We start from the raw sequence: 15,489 nt of genomic DNA on the forward strand, positions 1-15,489 counted from the left end.
CTGGAAGTGGTCGGATTTGTCGTAAGGGGTGGATGGTTTGGATGGAGTTTCTGAGTGTCATGATCTTTTCTTGTCTTGAATACCACAAGATCGTTAGCCAATCTAGCTACTTCTTCCCATCCTTGCAAGTCGCATCATCCTGGGTAGCGTTCATCGTTCCATCGTCTGCCTCTTCATTGTCCCATCGTTTGCCGAATGATAGCCAATCCGTTGGCGGATGTACTACAATCATAGTGATTATTACTCCTAGCGGGATAACTGGCATCTTCCTGGGTGTAAGGACAGAAAAAGATAATACCACTGTACTGAGGAAGACATTGACAGATGTCGTTCCGGCGATGTTACCCAGCGACACTCCGCCTCTACCTCCACCTCTCAAATCTTTCCCAATACACTGCATGTCTCTCATGTAGCTATGACTCGTACTGTACAAGCCACCGTCCTACCTCCCATCACCAGAGACCTCGATTCTCACCAATCTTAGACTTTTCCTGGCCAGATCAGTCCACGAACAATAATGGAAGACAATAGCACCTCACGCAAGGCCAGACTTCTGTTAATGAAGTTGAACGTCTAGTGCTATCAAGCACATATCACAGGCAGATATCCATTCCCTCGCCTGCATGTTAAACGCCTTCAATGATCTTGATCAATACATGGGAATGGATCTTGAAAGGTAGATAGATACCTCTTGAATGACGGGCTCGAAATTGTTGATCAAGAGCAATAGAACCCGAATCCGAGAAACAAGTAAAATACATGCATCATTTTTATAATATATTTTTGATTCCGATGTATCTTTATATCCGACTCACGAATCTGCGAAAAGCGTAAAACTGGATGCTGGATATGAAGCAGCATAATGGAGGTGGAAGAATGTGAAGAGGCAACCAGATTTCGCAACACTGCCGAATTGTCTTGTGGATTGCAGAAGCATTTGTACCGAGAAATCATGCAAAATCGGTAGTTCATTTCGAGTGCAGTGAGGAAAGAAATAGGAATTCAATATCTCTCTTAGATCTCTCAGATATGCCCCGGAGTTTGGGGACACTTCATCCTAATCTCCTTGCCTCATGGAAAGACCATGCACTACTTCTCTGATTTCGCTCTTCATTCTGGATGTTTTACTTCAGAACCCCCCGCCATTGGGGGAAGATGTCCATGATTTCAACGACTCTCGTGTTCTCATCCGCTGAGGAGAGGACCGAAAGATCCGAGTCTGAGAGGAGAAGAACGAGACAGAAAGAGCTTGGGAAATAGCTCATAGACGACAGTGGTTGAGACCAACTGGGAAAATTCCTACTTTACATTTCTTCCGCATGTGCATTATGATATGCTGCTGCTGTACGTGACCTGACTGTGAATCATGCTGCTGTATGCTCCCAGGTCATGAAGATGTAAGAATCCGTGTGTACGTTCATCATGCAGTTTTGAGGACTTTAACTTACCTCTACATTAATCTTGGCTGGTCATCTGAAGTCGGATGATGTCTCTAAAAAGAGGAAGCTCACATGTTTTGCTTTCTGGTACATCTGCTTTCCCCAAGAATCCAAAGTTGATTGGCCATGGAGATCGGGTCAATCAAAGGTGGTATTTAAAAGCTTGATGAATGGAGTCTGAATACGGTCCAGATGACTGTAAGTTCAAGATATTTACCTCGAAGCCCAGGATGATATGCGACTTGCGAGTGTATCACGAAATGAAGATGACGTTCGGAGGTGAAAAGTACACGACCCGAATTTCATGGCCCATCTGAAGTTGAGGTCACAGACGAACTGGGCCGAAGACGACTGTATATCTGACTCTTGAGAATAGTCCATTTCCTGAAAACTTACCTATGAGCTGAAAACAAAAGTATGTGAAGACTCTTTTGTGGTCCGGTGTCTGGATATCTTGAACTGACGAAGGCTTTCAGCTGTTGTCTCTCATTCCACTTGTGCTTAAACCTCAGGTCTGGGCCAGTTGCTGCTGAATCTGTCGCCATATTTCTTCCTTTTTGCACGAGTTCAAAGGGTAAGATTCCACTTGAATGAAGACCTTGGACAAGCCTTGGTATTTTCCAAATCCTGAGATCCAAATAGGCTTCTCGTTTCCACCATTACCTAGGATGGCTAGGTTGCTCTCAATTCGCGTCTCCTCCAGTTTGACTCCACGTGCATCTCGGCTTCGCTTCTCGTTCCCTAGCGCAAGGTCAGGAGGTGAACAAGGTTCCCGATCGGCGAGACCATTGTGGCCCACATCCGGCAGCCTCCCGCTGCACGAGCGGATGCAGGTTGACGGTTTTCGGGCCCGGTCTTTAGGGTTCGGCCTCGGGCTTACATCCCAAGTTGCATCTAGCGAGCGTTGTTTATTTCCATACAGACGGAAAGTGCGAGATTTGCTCGTACCTTGTCCAAGTCCTTGATCATCCCACTTCCACTTCCTCTGAGTTCCATGGAGCGGTCTGGTAAGAATATGTCCAGACTACCAAGCCTGCTGAATAGAAGTCGAATCTCGACCCAAACTTCTGTAGATCTGACGTATCCTGGTTCCAACTTTTTGATGTGCCTAATGCAACCTTTACATCTCGGCTCCCGCTTGCTGACCAAGTCTTATGGCTGGCACGCAATCTACTGGCTCCATCGTACAGCTTGCCTGTACTTGAACTGTTTTGGGATTCCTCATGGCCCAAGCATCCCCAAATTCAGCTCGTTTTCAAGAATAGGAAAGTTAGGTAAGCAGATGCTTCGCACTCGGTACAACAACCGCAAATGTGTCCATGGAAAACTTTCATTTGTCGTGTCTCCCCGCATGATCGAAGACAGCCTCGTTTCCTTTCAGCCTTCGAGACGAGATGCCAAGACTGCACTTCTCCTTGCTTGTCTGAATAAGCTGATGATGGTAGGGGTACCGAAACATCAGCAGTGATTGGACTGCAGTCAGCTCATTTCGGCTTAACATCTACCGGTCTGACCACTTGGCTATATTTCAGACATGAGACTGTAAGGCTGATGAGTCTCGTTTAATTCGCTTCGGCTTCCAGAAATGTTCTCGGTCTGGATCTTCATCCTTGTTCCGCCTATGAAGATGGTATCAGAGATCGCTCGACCTCGGTATGAGGACTTGTTTCCACAATGCTTGTGTTACCCCAGATGGCGGTCTGTTTGCCAGTCTTAAAGCATGCCTTGGAATGATGCGTCTGCAGTCGAAAGTAGGGTCCTTTTGTTCTGTTCCTCTAATGCTCAGTCTTTGGGAAGTGCAAATTCCGGAATCAAATTTGACCGTGTAAATCCGCCGTCCTGTTCACTATCCAGTAAAGTCTTCCCCCTTGCCGCGCTGCCAAGTCTGGTTTGCATGCGCATGAACGCCTTTCTCTTCCAAAAAGTCTCCGAAGCTATCGAGAGAGAATATGGAAGTTGTGAAAGAACTAAGCATGCAGGTGGAACCGCACTCGGTTGCAGCCCAGTCGAAACTCAATGTCGGCTCTTCTTAATTGCCTAATGTAGATTTGGCGATTCAATGATTGGTTACTATGTACGACAAGCGAGCCCCGATAGTTTGGATGTAAACCGGTTACACAACCCTGCCTCTGGCTTGCATATGAAGTGGTGGGGTTTGTTGGCCCGCGCCAATATATGAGATGTGATAGGATCTCAATACGATGCGTGCATCGTACCCCAGCTTTGTCGGGTACCACAGACTGCCTTTGGCGGTTCTTGCGCGAGAAGTTTGGATGAGGGGCGTGCAATTCAGGATCTCTATGGTGCACACCATTCCTTGTGATCACAATTTGACAAGAGACACGAGCTATGCGCTATGCGCTATCAAGGCGTTCAGATAAAAGCGCGGCATGCAGGATGAAGCGCGGCTTATGTGAGAACGAATATGCAGAGTCGAGCAAGGAAATGTAACTCTGGAAGTGACGATCTTGTGTTAAAAATTGGCACGCAACAATGTAGCTGACATATCACACAAACACTTGAAGAAAGTATGTGTGGTAGTACATCGGAATCTCACAGAAGCTCATGCAAATTGTTGCTGAGAAAACTGACAACGAATCCGTGTAGATTGACTGTATTCCGCGAGGTACTTCGGAAAACATTGCCCAAGAACATCTCGAGACAGGTATAGTTTGCCGTTGCCGTTGCCGTTTCGCGCGAGTTGGTGTTGGTTTTTCAGCCGTCGCGGCTACATTTCCGGTTTGCTGCAGCTTCTACATAATCAGGATTTATGACCTTTACGCCAGAAGCGCCTCGCCTCCTATTCGCGGAAGATTGCGCCACTTGCTCGACACTACTTTTCTATTTGTCTCGGGAGCTTATCGATGGCGGTCTTTAGGCGCCAGCCTGCCGGTGCTTGATTTCTTCACGTCTGCAGGGCTGCAACTTCATTCAAGGGTCCTTGTAGATTATCTGCAAGGCGGAAATGTGCCCCTTCATATTCCCGGAAATACGACTCGTCTTCTGGTGGAATGGGTCGGTGTGCCAGGGCGGTAGACGATTGCTTCCGCCGGTGCTCGGTGCTGAATCAGGCCGTAACAGGAACTTGCGTTGTCTCTTCGGCCGTAGTTGTATCTTCTTCTGGCTTTGGAAGATCATCCTAACAAATCGTAAACTGGTTAGCTGTATGTAGTCAAGCATGAGTTATATTCCATAGCGCAGTGATGCCTTTCAAGAATACAGAGTCTTTTTTGTTTCTGTGCTAACTCCGGTATCCCAAGCCCATATATTTCTCGGAAAGCCAGTTCGGTTGTACTCTCTCGCCGGGTCGCCCCATGTGTGCAGGAATACAGAGAACTCACCACTTCAAAGATAACCTTGATCATCAAACTACAGCTCGGGCATACTGCGATATCCTCGTTGTCCCTTAAATCCGCGATGGCAATTTCGAACCTGTCACCACACGGACAAGGGTAATGGTAGATCTCCAAGGCTGGATCGTACGTCATGTCCTCGATTTCAATCTCGTCGTAGATGTTCTCGGCCATATTGAGGTGCCAAGTAGAGCGGCTGCGTACTGAGAGGTGCGGAGAGGTGCAGATGGATGGCTGTCGTGCAGGGAGGATGCGGTGTTGTTGCGTGAGATGGATGGATGGATGCATCGATGCTCTGAACAATTTGGCGGGGTAGAAATAAATTTCCTGCCTGGGCTCACCGCTTCGCTTAGTCAAATTTGGTATGGTGACTTACAAATATCCTGTCGCTAAATATAGCGCCGTTCTATTTCCTCGTCTATTTTCAGATCGCGATGTTAATCACCCCTTTAACCCCCCGCAACAATGTTTCTCAGCTTTATTTCAACGTATATCCTCATATGAAGCGAGCAATGGAGTTCTCCCAGGCCTTTTTCCTTCTTTAGAGGGCCTAAGATGCTCTAACAAACGCCGGACAAAGTTGTCGATGATTTCTCGATGTGGTTAGAGTCGCTATTCAAGCCTGCATGCTTGGTCAGGGTGGGAGAGTTGTTGGAGCCTATTAGTCAATCTCTCCATTTTTGGCTCAGCCCTATAGCATCCCGACTCTTCATCTCACCCCTGTACTTGTCTTTGCTTGCGCTGCTGCCGTCGTTCTTTGATTCGTCACTTTGCGACCTCCAGGTCCATCCTCTCCGCTCTCAAGTGCATCGGAGTAGAGTCCTCTTCAGGAAAAGGGCCATGGGTTCTAGTAGGGAGCAAAAGGACGCTGCAAGATGAACACCCACCCACGTCTTAACGTATATTGTCTGCACAGCCTGTAGCCCCCAATCGATTTGCCAAGCTCCTCGCCGTCAAGTGTGTTTCATTCTCGGTCGTGGCGAGCACAAGTGACTCCATGTGGAGGTAGCAGATCAGGCGGTGCCCTGCATGTGTTGCAGGGCTCCTCTGTACCTACGGGGGACGGTCTACCCGGACGCCGCTGGACGGCACATGGGTGACGACTACCGCAAGTTGATAACATCCTCCTGGGCCGAGTGTCATTGTATAAATCTTTCCCCGCCTACTCTCCGCTAGAAAACTGTCCATCATTGTAATGACAAGTTTATAGTAGCAACTCATTTCTTTTTCCCCAAGCACGATGGATAGTCCAAATCTCAAACCTCCTCATAAGGCTAGGAAACGAGCATCGACGCCCCGAAGCAAAACCGGTTGTGTTACTTGCAAGTACGTTATCTCGTTCCCGCGAGGCATATTTTTGTGCTGATGCTTTTAAAACAGGATCAGACGACTTAAATGTGGCGAAGAGAAACCTAGCTGCCATCGTTGCTTGAAGTCGGGCTGGCATTGTGATGGCTATGATCATGTTGTCACTCTCCCATCCGCAGCTCCCTTGACACTTGCTCCAATACGACCAAGATCTATTTCCTCTTCATCATCTCCATCTTCGTCGCCCACTGCATCTCTGTATGCACCTTCTCTCTCTCTCGATCTATACGATGATGAGCAAAGATACTTTCGAAGCTTTATCGATGATGTTTCCATCCACCTACAAGGTCATGATACCTTTTTCTGGCGTGGTGTTGCCTTGCAAGAATCTCAAACCAACTTCTCTGTCCGTCACGCAATTGTAGCCATTGGAGCTCTAGCTAAGAGTACGGATCGATCTCTCTGCGGCAGCCATCGGATGGACACTTCTCATAGTTCGCATCGAGAGTTTGCCCTCCAGCAGTACGAAAAAGCCATCCAGGGACTGCGAGAATCTATGAACAGTATCGAACACAATGAATGCATACGAGCATCCGTCATCTCGTGCTTGGTCCTTGCTTTCTTCGACAATTTCATCGGAAATGGGGGATTCGCTCTACAGCACATACGCCACGCGAGGGGACTCCTCATTACATCTAAAATTGTCGCGCCTGCCATTATTACATCCAAGAGCTCAGAAGAAGATCAACTAGCCAGCATGTTCCTCCGTCTCGATATGCAAGCCCTATGCGCCATGGGCATTGAAGAGAGCCGGACTTTCATAGCACTTCAAGCTCACACCCCAAGTTTCAGCCTCCCAGCAAGATTCAGCAGCGTCGAAGAAGCACGCAGCACGAGAAATATGGTTGTATGGGAAGGATACAACTTTTACTACCGAGCAGCTAAACACGAATATTTGTCCCCAGAGCAGATACCCGCCTCCATTCTACGACTGCGAGATCAACTGATTGAGCAAATACATCTTCTCCATTCGCTCTTGGACTCCCTAATGCTGGACATGGAGCCAGATCTCATTTGCCACCCACTTTCCAGACCAGAATCCATCAAACTATACACCACAGTGCTCCTTATCAGATTGACGTCAAGTCTCGGCGCTCCCGAATCAGCTTGCGATGATCTTCTACCCTATTTCGAGTATCTTCTGGATATTTCGAGAGAAACTTTGGAGTACGAAGCCGCAGGTGATCCTAGCGTATTTGGTACGTACATTTCCTTGTTGTGCATCCTGTCCTGCATCTTGGCAGTACCCCTCCCTTATCCAAATCCACCGAAACTCAAATCCTTCCAAAATACCTCACCTCTTTTTCTCGGAATTAAATACCCTTTGAGGGAAACCAAAGTGAAAAAAGAAAAAAAAAATCCTACTAACACCATCTAGAATCCGAAACATTTACACACGAAGTCCGCGCCATCGCCCCCCTCTTCCTTGTCGCAACAAAATGCCGGTCGCCCACTCTCCGGCGCGAAGCCATCTTCCTCCTCCTATCGACCCATCGCCGCGAATGGATGTACGATTCTTTACTCGCCGGTAAGATTGGCGAGTGGATGATGGGGATTGAGGAAGAGGGCATGGACGAGTATGGCTGCATTCCTGAGAGTGCACGTGCATGGGGAGAGTGCGTAACGCTGGATTTGCAGAGGAGGAGAGCCCTGGTCAGGTGTAGGCAGAATTATATGGAGGCTGATGGGAGGATAGGATGGAGGTGGAGGGAGAGGGATGTCGGTTGGTGATGCGGCGTTAGGGAGTGGCATGCATGTTGCTCCACCGAGGTAGCGATAGGGGGTTATCTGTGCGCAAACGGAGGGATGTGACAAGGAGAATGTGAGCGAGCTGCTTGTGGGAGGTTATATAATAATTCGAGAGCTGCACATAGAAACAAAAGACGATTCGGACACTCATCTGAATGATCTGATCGCAGATTGATTACTCTTTTCTATGTCATGTTACTTGCTACTAGCTGTTCGTAGTGTATTCGGCTGTACGTAAACGATCATAATGATGGCCCCTGCCCAACCCGCAACGCTCAAGTATACCATGCGTTTGGAAGTGAGAATTCTCCCCAATCATTACAGAGAAAAATTCCGTTGCCTAGCATTTCCATATATTTTGTGTCAGCACGCATAGTAAGGCAGACTCTGGCTATGTTCAAACCTCCTGGATAAATCGCCTGTCCTTAACATTTCCAAGCTGTCAACAAGAATTTTACTGTCAATAGACCGTATCCCGTCATCCCTTGACATTTCAAAATCATCAACCCTAGAATTTTCCCCCCACATTGTTTGCCAATGCTCGCTTAGTTGTCAACATCTGGAGAAATTCAAATGCATTTTCGAAAGCCACGGATCTTCAAGACCCTGAAACCTAGAAGGTAAACTAATCTGGAAGTAAACTTCGATAGTGAGTAGTAATGCTTGCGGACTACGATGACCAGGCTAGAGTAGCATGACAGCTTGGGTGCATAAGTTAACGCCCAATGACTTGTATATCTGAAATCCTAGCTCCATCTCAGGAGTGCCAATTTTAGCTTACCAATGCCTTTATTGACTAGGATTTAGAATGTCCCCGGCATTATTATATCTTGCGAACCTTCATTGTTGACATGGAGAATGCTTGTATGGTCGTCAAACCGCGCCATTGCCGTCAATATCTCACTCTGCCCCTTTCAACACTGAGGCTACGAATCGATACACCATCTCGGTACCCTGTCTGCACTCGAAAATAAGATTATACCCATTGCTAAGCAGGACTGAGAGAGATATCACATTGTTGCTTATTTACATAAGTGCGGATGCGGCCGTCCGCACCCGCACCCGCACCTTCTCTCGCGCGGCACAGAACCCCCCCTGTGCCTGTATTGTCGGAGCCTGGAGCTAACCGGAAAAAGCAGCAGGAGCACAAGTATTAGAAAGCTAATGGAAGAAGCCAGTTGAAGTTATGTGCAGTTTCCCGCGTACAGTTTTGAGGTTTCACGACAGTTGTGTAGAAGTGAAGGGTTTCATTCACCAAGCCGTGTGAGAGACGTTCATTGGGGTTGAGCTGGATTGTGCATGAGTACGTAGGTATCAAGCGTTCGTACTCCCGTGACCGTTGCCACGATTGTGTTAGTTTGATTGGATTCGCTTGAGAATACAGAAAAACGTAGGAGTGTCTACTTATGAGAGAGTGCGTGTTTATATTCGAGGTTTGACTTTCACAAGTCTCAAGATGCAATGGGACTGTAGCGAAGAGGGAGAGATCAATCAATTTATAGAATGCCAGAGCCTCTTTTTGTCTGAAATAAGAGTTATATGTACGAGTTATCATCAACGCCGACATGAAAAGGTATATAATAAAGTTCGTTGTGCTGCATCGTCGGAGGCAAAGCCGGTACTAGAGCAAGAACTTACGTAAAACACACTTCTACCTTCCAAAAACTCCAATTCATTCTTCATCATATACGCATCGTTGCAATACTTAGAGAGACGCCTGTAAAGCCCAACCACATATTTCTCTGCTTCATCCATCGTCTTGGTCCCGGGATTCCTTCTCCAACAAGCTTAAGCCAACTTCGACGTCTACCGCACTGCATGGAAAGCATAGATGAGATAGCTGTGCAGTTATCGGTATAAACACTCATGCCAGCAACAGCCACGTCGCTGCCGATGAATTTATAGTTCGTCTTTCGTGATTTCAGAAACGAATGTTTCAGTTCACCAGAACCTTAAACTTTCAGAGCTTTATTGTTTGTATTAATTCTCATTAAGCGACGCCAAGGACAGTCGCGTGCAGAACCGTGAACCCGCAGTCCACCGCCCCCACTTCCACCTAGACTGCCCTGGCCATGCCTGACCTGCCAGCAACATCCAAACTTGGGTCTCTCTGGATTCTCAAAATCAAGCTTTGTGATATCCGCTTGGTTCTCTAGCTGGGAACAAGATCTCGAAGCTAGGACAGGGATGCTGGCAGATGATCTGGACCGGATCATCCAAAGTCTAAGACGTTCGCTCCAATTTAGCGGCAGTATAAACAACCACGATAACGGCCATACTCAGACTGGCGAATACTTCAGTTTAGATATCAATATTTAAGATCCGTAATTATCAGTCCCCCCCATTTCAGCTTCAAGTGTTAAGTTGACAGGACGAGCTGAGGTCCAAAAAGCTGGTGCCTAAACGAGCGTCGTCAGAACCAACACAGCCACACCAGTTGGAAAACCTGGATCAGAGAACAACAAATTCTACGCCAACCTCCTCAAATTGCCATGATATTCTCTACTATGGAGTGATAGACTCTGATTTTTGATAGCAAGAATTAAATCATCCGCTCTCAATATCAGGTCGATATATTTCCGCCCCCAACATGACAGAAGCTCCACCTCCATACTCCCCCCACGATCCACACACCTCAGGACCAACGCACCAGCTCCCCCACCGCCAACAATACCTCACCAACCTCCCCAATCCCAGCGCCCTCCCCCCAAACTACCCAGGCACAACAAACATCCCACCCGACGAACTCCAGCGCGCTGGCTTCATCTCAGCAACATCTTACTTCGCACTGCGCACCGCACCGCCGTCAAGACCGCGCAATGTATTCTATCATCACATGACGCTAGCGGCCGAGACGCGCGCGAAGAACTTACCGTTTCCGCAGCCGGTTGATACGTGGACGAGTCGTGGCGTGGATGCGCATGATTGGGAGACGTTCTTGAGTTTCCTGTTAACGCCGTACTGGGAGGATGCGAGGCGTGATGTGGAGGGGTTGGTGGAGCTGGAGGCGGATGTTAGTCTTGACACGTCAGGGCTGAATTTGAGGAGTTCGAGGTCGAGAGATCAGAGTAGGCCGTTGCTGGGAGAGAGTCCTGCTGGTCCAGGGCAAGCAAATCAGTCTCAGGGTAGGGAGCAGGAACGGCTGAGGAGAGTACGTGTTGAAGCGGTGAGTTCGCAGTGGAATGAGGGGTTTTTTGGACCGCGTGGTTTGCAGATTATCATCCATGTCAATGCCCTACCGACGACGGGTCCAACTGATCCTGTCGCTCCAATACGCAGTTTCAATAATGTCTTGCAGAAACGACCGCCTCCTGAGGCTGAGGAAACTCTTCTCCACCAACTTGTTGGGAAATGGAAGAAATCACCGGTCAAGCAATTACTTGAAAAAGGAGGAGAGGACATCGAAGCGCTGAACAAGAAGATTGAAACTCCACTATTCAGAGCCGCGGTCAAGGGAGATCGGGATATTGTGCAATTGCTGTTGGAATATGGTGCTGATCCAAATGCAAGACCGCCCGGCTCAGAATCCCCATTGCATATCGCTTGTTTAAACGGCAGAAAGTACATTGTGAAAGCACTGGTTGAGAGTGGTAGGGTCGATTTGAGAGAACCGAACGCAAAAGGAGAGACTCCATTATATACATCTGTGCTGCGAGGACAGAAAGACTGCATTGAAGTCTTGCTCGACGCTGGCGCGGATCCAAATTCACGACCTCTGGGTCAGGACAGTATGCTGAGTATCGCTGTGAATACCGATGCGAAAAGCACTGTCAAAGCTATCGTCAGATCTGGGAGAGTAAGGATTGACGAACTGAACGGGAAAGGCGAGACTCCATTGTATGTTGCTGTAAGGCAGAACCGAAAAGACTGCACGGAAACTCTTCTTGAAGCCGGGGCTAATCCGAATGTAACGCCAATCGGGAAGGACACCATGATTCATCTGTGTATCTCGCACGATCTAAAAAGCATTGCAAAGATGCTTCTGCAGCATGGTGCGAATGTAGAGGAGCTTAAGGCAGGAGAATCCCCACTGTATAGAGGTAAAGACTGCCCTTCCTTAATTTGCGCATCCCTATGTTATCTACCTAAGATACTGACCATTTCTCAGCCATATACCGAGGTCAAACAACAATGGTCAAACAACTTCTCGAATACGGCGCCTCGACCTCACACCGCACCGAGAAAGGCGAAACACCACTCTCCATGGCCGTCAGCCGCGGTGACATGGGAATCGTATCCGTTCTTCTCGAGCAAGAGAAAATTGACGTCGAAGCCGAAGACGAAAAACAGAGAACACCACTCTGGACAGCTATTTATCGAGGACATACCACCATCGCTGAGATGCTGCTCCGAAAAGGAGCAAATGCGGGGAAGAGTCCAGCGGGAGAAGAGACGCTGTTGAATCTAGCTGTAGTCAGAGGTAGTGCTTCTCTTACACACTTACTATTGGAGAAAGGCGCAGATCCAGAGGAGCAGAGTCGATCGAATGAGACACCGGTATTTCAGGCTGTTTGTCGCGGAGACACGGCTGTATTGTCCCTGCTGCTCGGAAAGGGTGCTAGTCCAGATACTCGCAATCCGGCAGGAGAGACGGCCTTGCAGAGAGCTGTTTACCGCTCCGATACCTCTGCTGTATCTCTGCTTTTGGGGAAAGGTGCAAATCCAGACTTGAAAGTTGTCAGTGGCGAGACACCGTTGTATATGGGTAGGTTCTCATCTCAACCCCACCTGATAGTGAATACTCGCACGAAGAAATTTCACTGATTCTTTCCAGCGGTGTCACGAAATAGCACCTCGAGTGTTTCCATACTGCTCGCACACGGTGCCAATCCTGAAGCTCGAAGCCCGAACGGCGAGCTACCGATGAGTCGCGCCATCTACGTGAACAGCACATCCATTGTATCTCTTCTCCTGAGCCGAGGCGCAGACCCAGCTTCGAGGATGCACAATGGCGACACAATGCTCGAGTACGCCACGAAACGAGGGAATAAGACAATAATTCAGTTATTGACCAACTGTGGACCGAGAGAGCCTGCGGAGAAGTTTTTGCGGATTTGATTTGGAGAAGTGGAAGTAAATCTCGCGTTTTGGTGGAATGGATGAGGTGCGAGCTCAGAGTCGTCGTCGATGTCAAGATAGAGATAGACATCGATGCAATTTGAAGGGAGTTGCCGCCTATTTCTCGGTGGCAGGTTTTCATGCTGTTGGTATTTAACAAAGTGGAATATAAGACACCAAGATTGTTGTTGATAGGTTTCTTCAATCTTTATTTGCCGATACCCAATATTTTCTTTGTATGCAGAGTTTCATACCCACTGCTGCATAAAATAAACTTTTGATATACACAAAGCTAGTTCAGTCCACTTCAAGCCTTGAGGGATGTTTCTGTTCCGAGGATGATGGTATTATTGCCGAAGCGTCTGTAACGCTCCCGAATGATCGGTAAGTCAGCCGGGTTTGAATGCTCTTCCGAGGAGCACAGCAGCCGGTATCACGACTTACCAGAGCATGTCAGCTCGGCACGTTGAGTAACATCGACAGGCTTCCACTACGAGCCGTCGGTGAGATATCCAAGCCTGTGCTCGTGAAGCTGCCAGACGGTGTCACCTGCTGATCTGCGCGTCATGAACAGCTGTTGATGCAGAAAGCAAGGCCTGTGTATGGCTGAAAGTGATAGATGTGGTAGTATACGTGACCATCGGGCCGCAAGCAAGCAGTTCGTGTGTTACCCATGCGGCCGCACCTGCATTAGGTGTTCGGAATACTTGATCTAGCTGTCCAACGGTGATTAATTGTGCAACCTTAGCGATATTTATAGACTACCCGATTTCGAAGCTCGCATTGAGGATGCACATTCATGCATGGGCAAAGCCGGGGAATATCCAACAAGCTTAGATTAGCAGCCCTGCATTACTTGTCACCTGCGTCCGACTCTCCCGTTGGATATCCTTGACCTACCATCCGAGCTGGGTTGTTTTATCATGAGAAAGTTGACAGAGCATTCACCTGGGTACGTCCCATATTCCCCAGCCCATGGGAATATGGATTGGGCCCCACATGAAGAGCTGGGACACATTTCGGTACTCAAGAATGGTTGCCAAGTCATTATCGTGAGGTGTTTCCTGTGTCTGACGCACGAGATCGTAAATTGCCATATTGAAATCACTGCTCGCAAATGTACCCGCAAAATATGGAATGGCGATCTTAGGAGATACATGGAGGGCATGGGAGCTCGATAATCTTCTGCTGGACAGACATACCACAGGAGTATGTGATTTGAAGCTCATCGTGCCTGATCTCACCACTTGGATAGAAAGTCTAAGAGTCTCCAAAACGAGCTGTTGACAGACTGGGATGTTGCTTGCTTCGTGACCTTTCGATTCCTCATTGAACCCACTTGAGCTTCATCTGCTTTCATCAACGACGAAGTAAGAGAACCTGGTGAGTGCACCCCCATGTGGCCTCTCTCATCTGGCTCACTCGTTTTGAAATCGCATTCGGTGTAAGCGAGGTTACAGCCCCACACCGTTTCCATAATGCGCATCAAAGCCTCATCGAAGATTCAATTGATGGCAGACCAGTGCCAAAATATTATCTGTGGCCAAATGTTTTGTCGTGCATGATGACGATTGGGACGTCGTACGAGTCAGCCTGAAGATATCTTTCTCGTGGGCTCGACCAAGCTCATTTGCCGTACTCGGTGACAACCTTGGCCTGGTAGCTGGTTCCTGTATCCGCTACGACCGCTATAAGCGGGGTATCCGCAGTCCACCACAGAATGGTTGTGGGGCAATGGCTGCTGACCTGGTGTTTTGAGTACGTTAAGATATGCTCTCTCGCGTAAATATCCCTCTGCAGCTTCATACATAATCATGTACAACATCGCACAAGAGAGCTGAAGTGGAGCTTGGTGCCGTCGAGCGATATTTGGACATCAAATACGGTACTCTTTGTAACCCCGAGACCAGGCTTTTAACCGCTTTCGCATTCGACATCGCATCAGAAAGTCAAGCCACCAGCCAAAGATCGCAGCCATTACCGTGGCCCCCAAATCTCGGTGCACTAGCGGGTGAGCGCAATGAGATGCCTGAATATGATTCGCTGGCTCGTAGCTGAGGTCATTTAACCCTATGCATGAGTATAATAGGGGACAGTGTTGAAGAAAATTGAAGCGGGCAGAGTTGAGATCCCCTAGCATCAGTCGTCCTCACTGTCGTAAGGATGATGATGTCGTCACCTGACCTGTTCAGTGACTTTACCGCCGTGGGAACGAGACAACAAATGAAATGAAGCTTCAGCCCTACTTAATCGAGATAGCCGCCGCGTTGCTCTTGATCAACACAGTCATTGGCTAAGGCACAGGCGCCGACAGCGCCGAGGCGGAATGATCCCTGAAGGATGCGTAGACTTATGCCAACTGCATCTCGATCTTGTGCAGCCCTACTCCAATCGGCTCAAAGATCCCTAATAAGAATCGGAGGTCAATGATCATTCCTGATGATGCGTCAATCGCAGAAGGACTTCTCGATCCAAGTGGCCGTCCCCAGCGACAGAGAGTCCAAGTGTAGATATTTTTCCGG

The 15,489-nt window shown here is 48.3% G+C and overlaps 4 protein-coding genes across 4 annotated transcripts; 2 read left to right on the forward strand and 2 right to left on the reverse strand.

Moving 5' to 3' along the window:
• Positions 1-106: 106 nt before the first annotated feature.
• ONS95_007078 (uncharacterized protein) lies at positions 107-1,301 on the reverse strand (the record flags this gene model as incomplete). The annotated part of the gene is made up of 1 exon (XM_058500571.1): positions 107-1,301. The coding sequence occupies exon 1, from the start codon at positions 407-409 to the stop codon at positions 107-109; it is 303 nt and encodes a 100-aa protein (XP_058349387.1). The 5' UTR covers positions 410-1,301.
• DPH3 (Diphthamide biosynthesis protein 3) lies at positions 1,302-5,067 on the reverse strand. The gene is made up of 2 exons (XM_058500572.1): positions 4,781-5,067; positions 1,302-4,578 (listed from the first exon to the last, which is right to left on the reverse strand). Exons 1-2 carry the CDS (start codon positions 4,964-4,966, stop codon positions 4,507-4,509), a joined length of 258 nt encoding a protein of 85 aa, XP_058349388.1. The 5' UTR covers positions 4,967-5,067; the 3' UTR covers positions 1,302-4,506.
• Positions 5,068-6,032: 965 nt separating this feature from the next.
• Positions 6,033-7,891, forward strand: ONS95_007080 (uncharacterized protein; the record flags this gene model as incomplete). Its single annotated transcript, XM_058500573.1, has 3 exons — positions 6,033-6,118; positions 6,173-7,359; positions 7,539-7,891. The coding sequence occupies 3 exons, from the start codon at positions 6,033-6,035 to the stop codon at positions 7,889-7,891; spliced, it is 1,626 nt and encodes a 541-aa protein (XP_058349389.1).
• Positions 7,892-10,499: 2,608 nt separating this feature from the next.
• Positions 10,500-12,967, forward strand: ONS95_007081 (uncharacterized protein; the record flags this gene model as incomplete). The annotated part of the gene is made up of 3 exons (XM_058500574.1): positions 10,500-11,949; positions 12,018-12,614; positions 12,684-12,967. The coding sequence occupies 3 exons, from the start codon at positions 10,500-10,502 to the stop codon at positions 12,965-12,967; spliced, it is 2,331 nt and encodes a 776-aa protein (XP_058349390.1).
• Positions 12,968-15,489: the final 2,522 nt, after the last annotated feature.

The sequence above is a fragment of the Cadophora gregata genome (genome assembly GCF_030347475.1).
Source record: "Cadophora gregata isolate MNR1 chromosome Unknown scaffold_19, whole genome shotgun sequence".
NCBI classification, from domain to species: Eukaryota; Fungi; Ascomycota; class Leotiomycetes; order Helotiales; family Ploettnerulaceae; genus Cadophora; species Cadophora gregata.

What these genes read in the sequence shown, in the direction of transcription:
- DPH3 (XM_058500572.1), bottom strand. Translation starts at nt 4,966, where the DNA reads ATGGCCGAGAACATCTACGACGAGATTGAAATCGAGGACATGACGTAC. An exon ending in TCAAGGTTATCTTTGAAGTG is followed by an intron (nt 4,579 to 4,780) that starts GTGAGTTCTCTG and finishes ACGATTTGTTAG; the next exon opens with GATGATCTTCCAAAGCCAGA.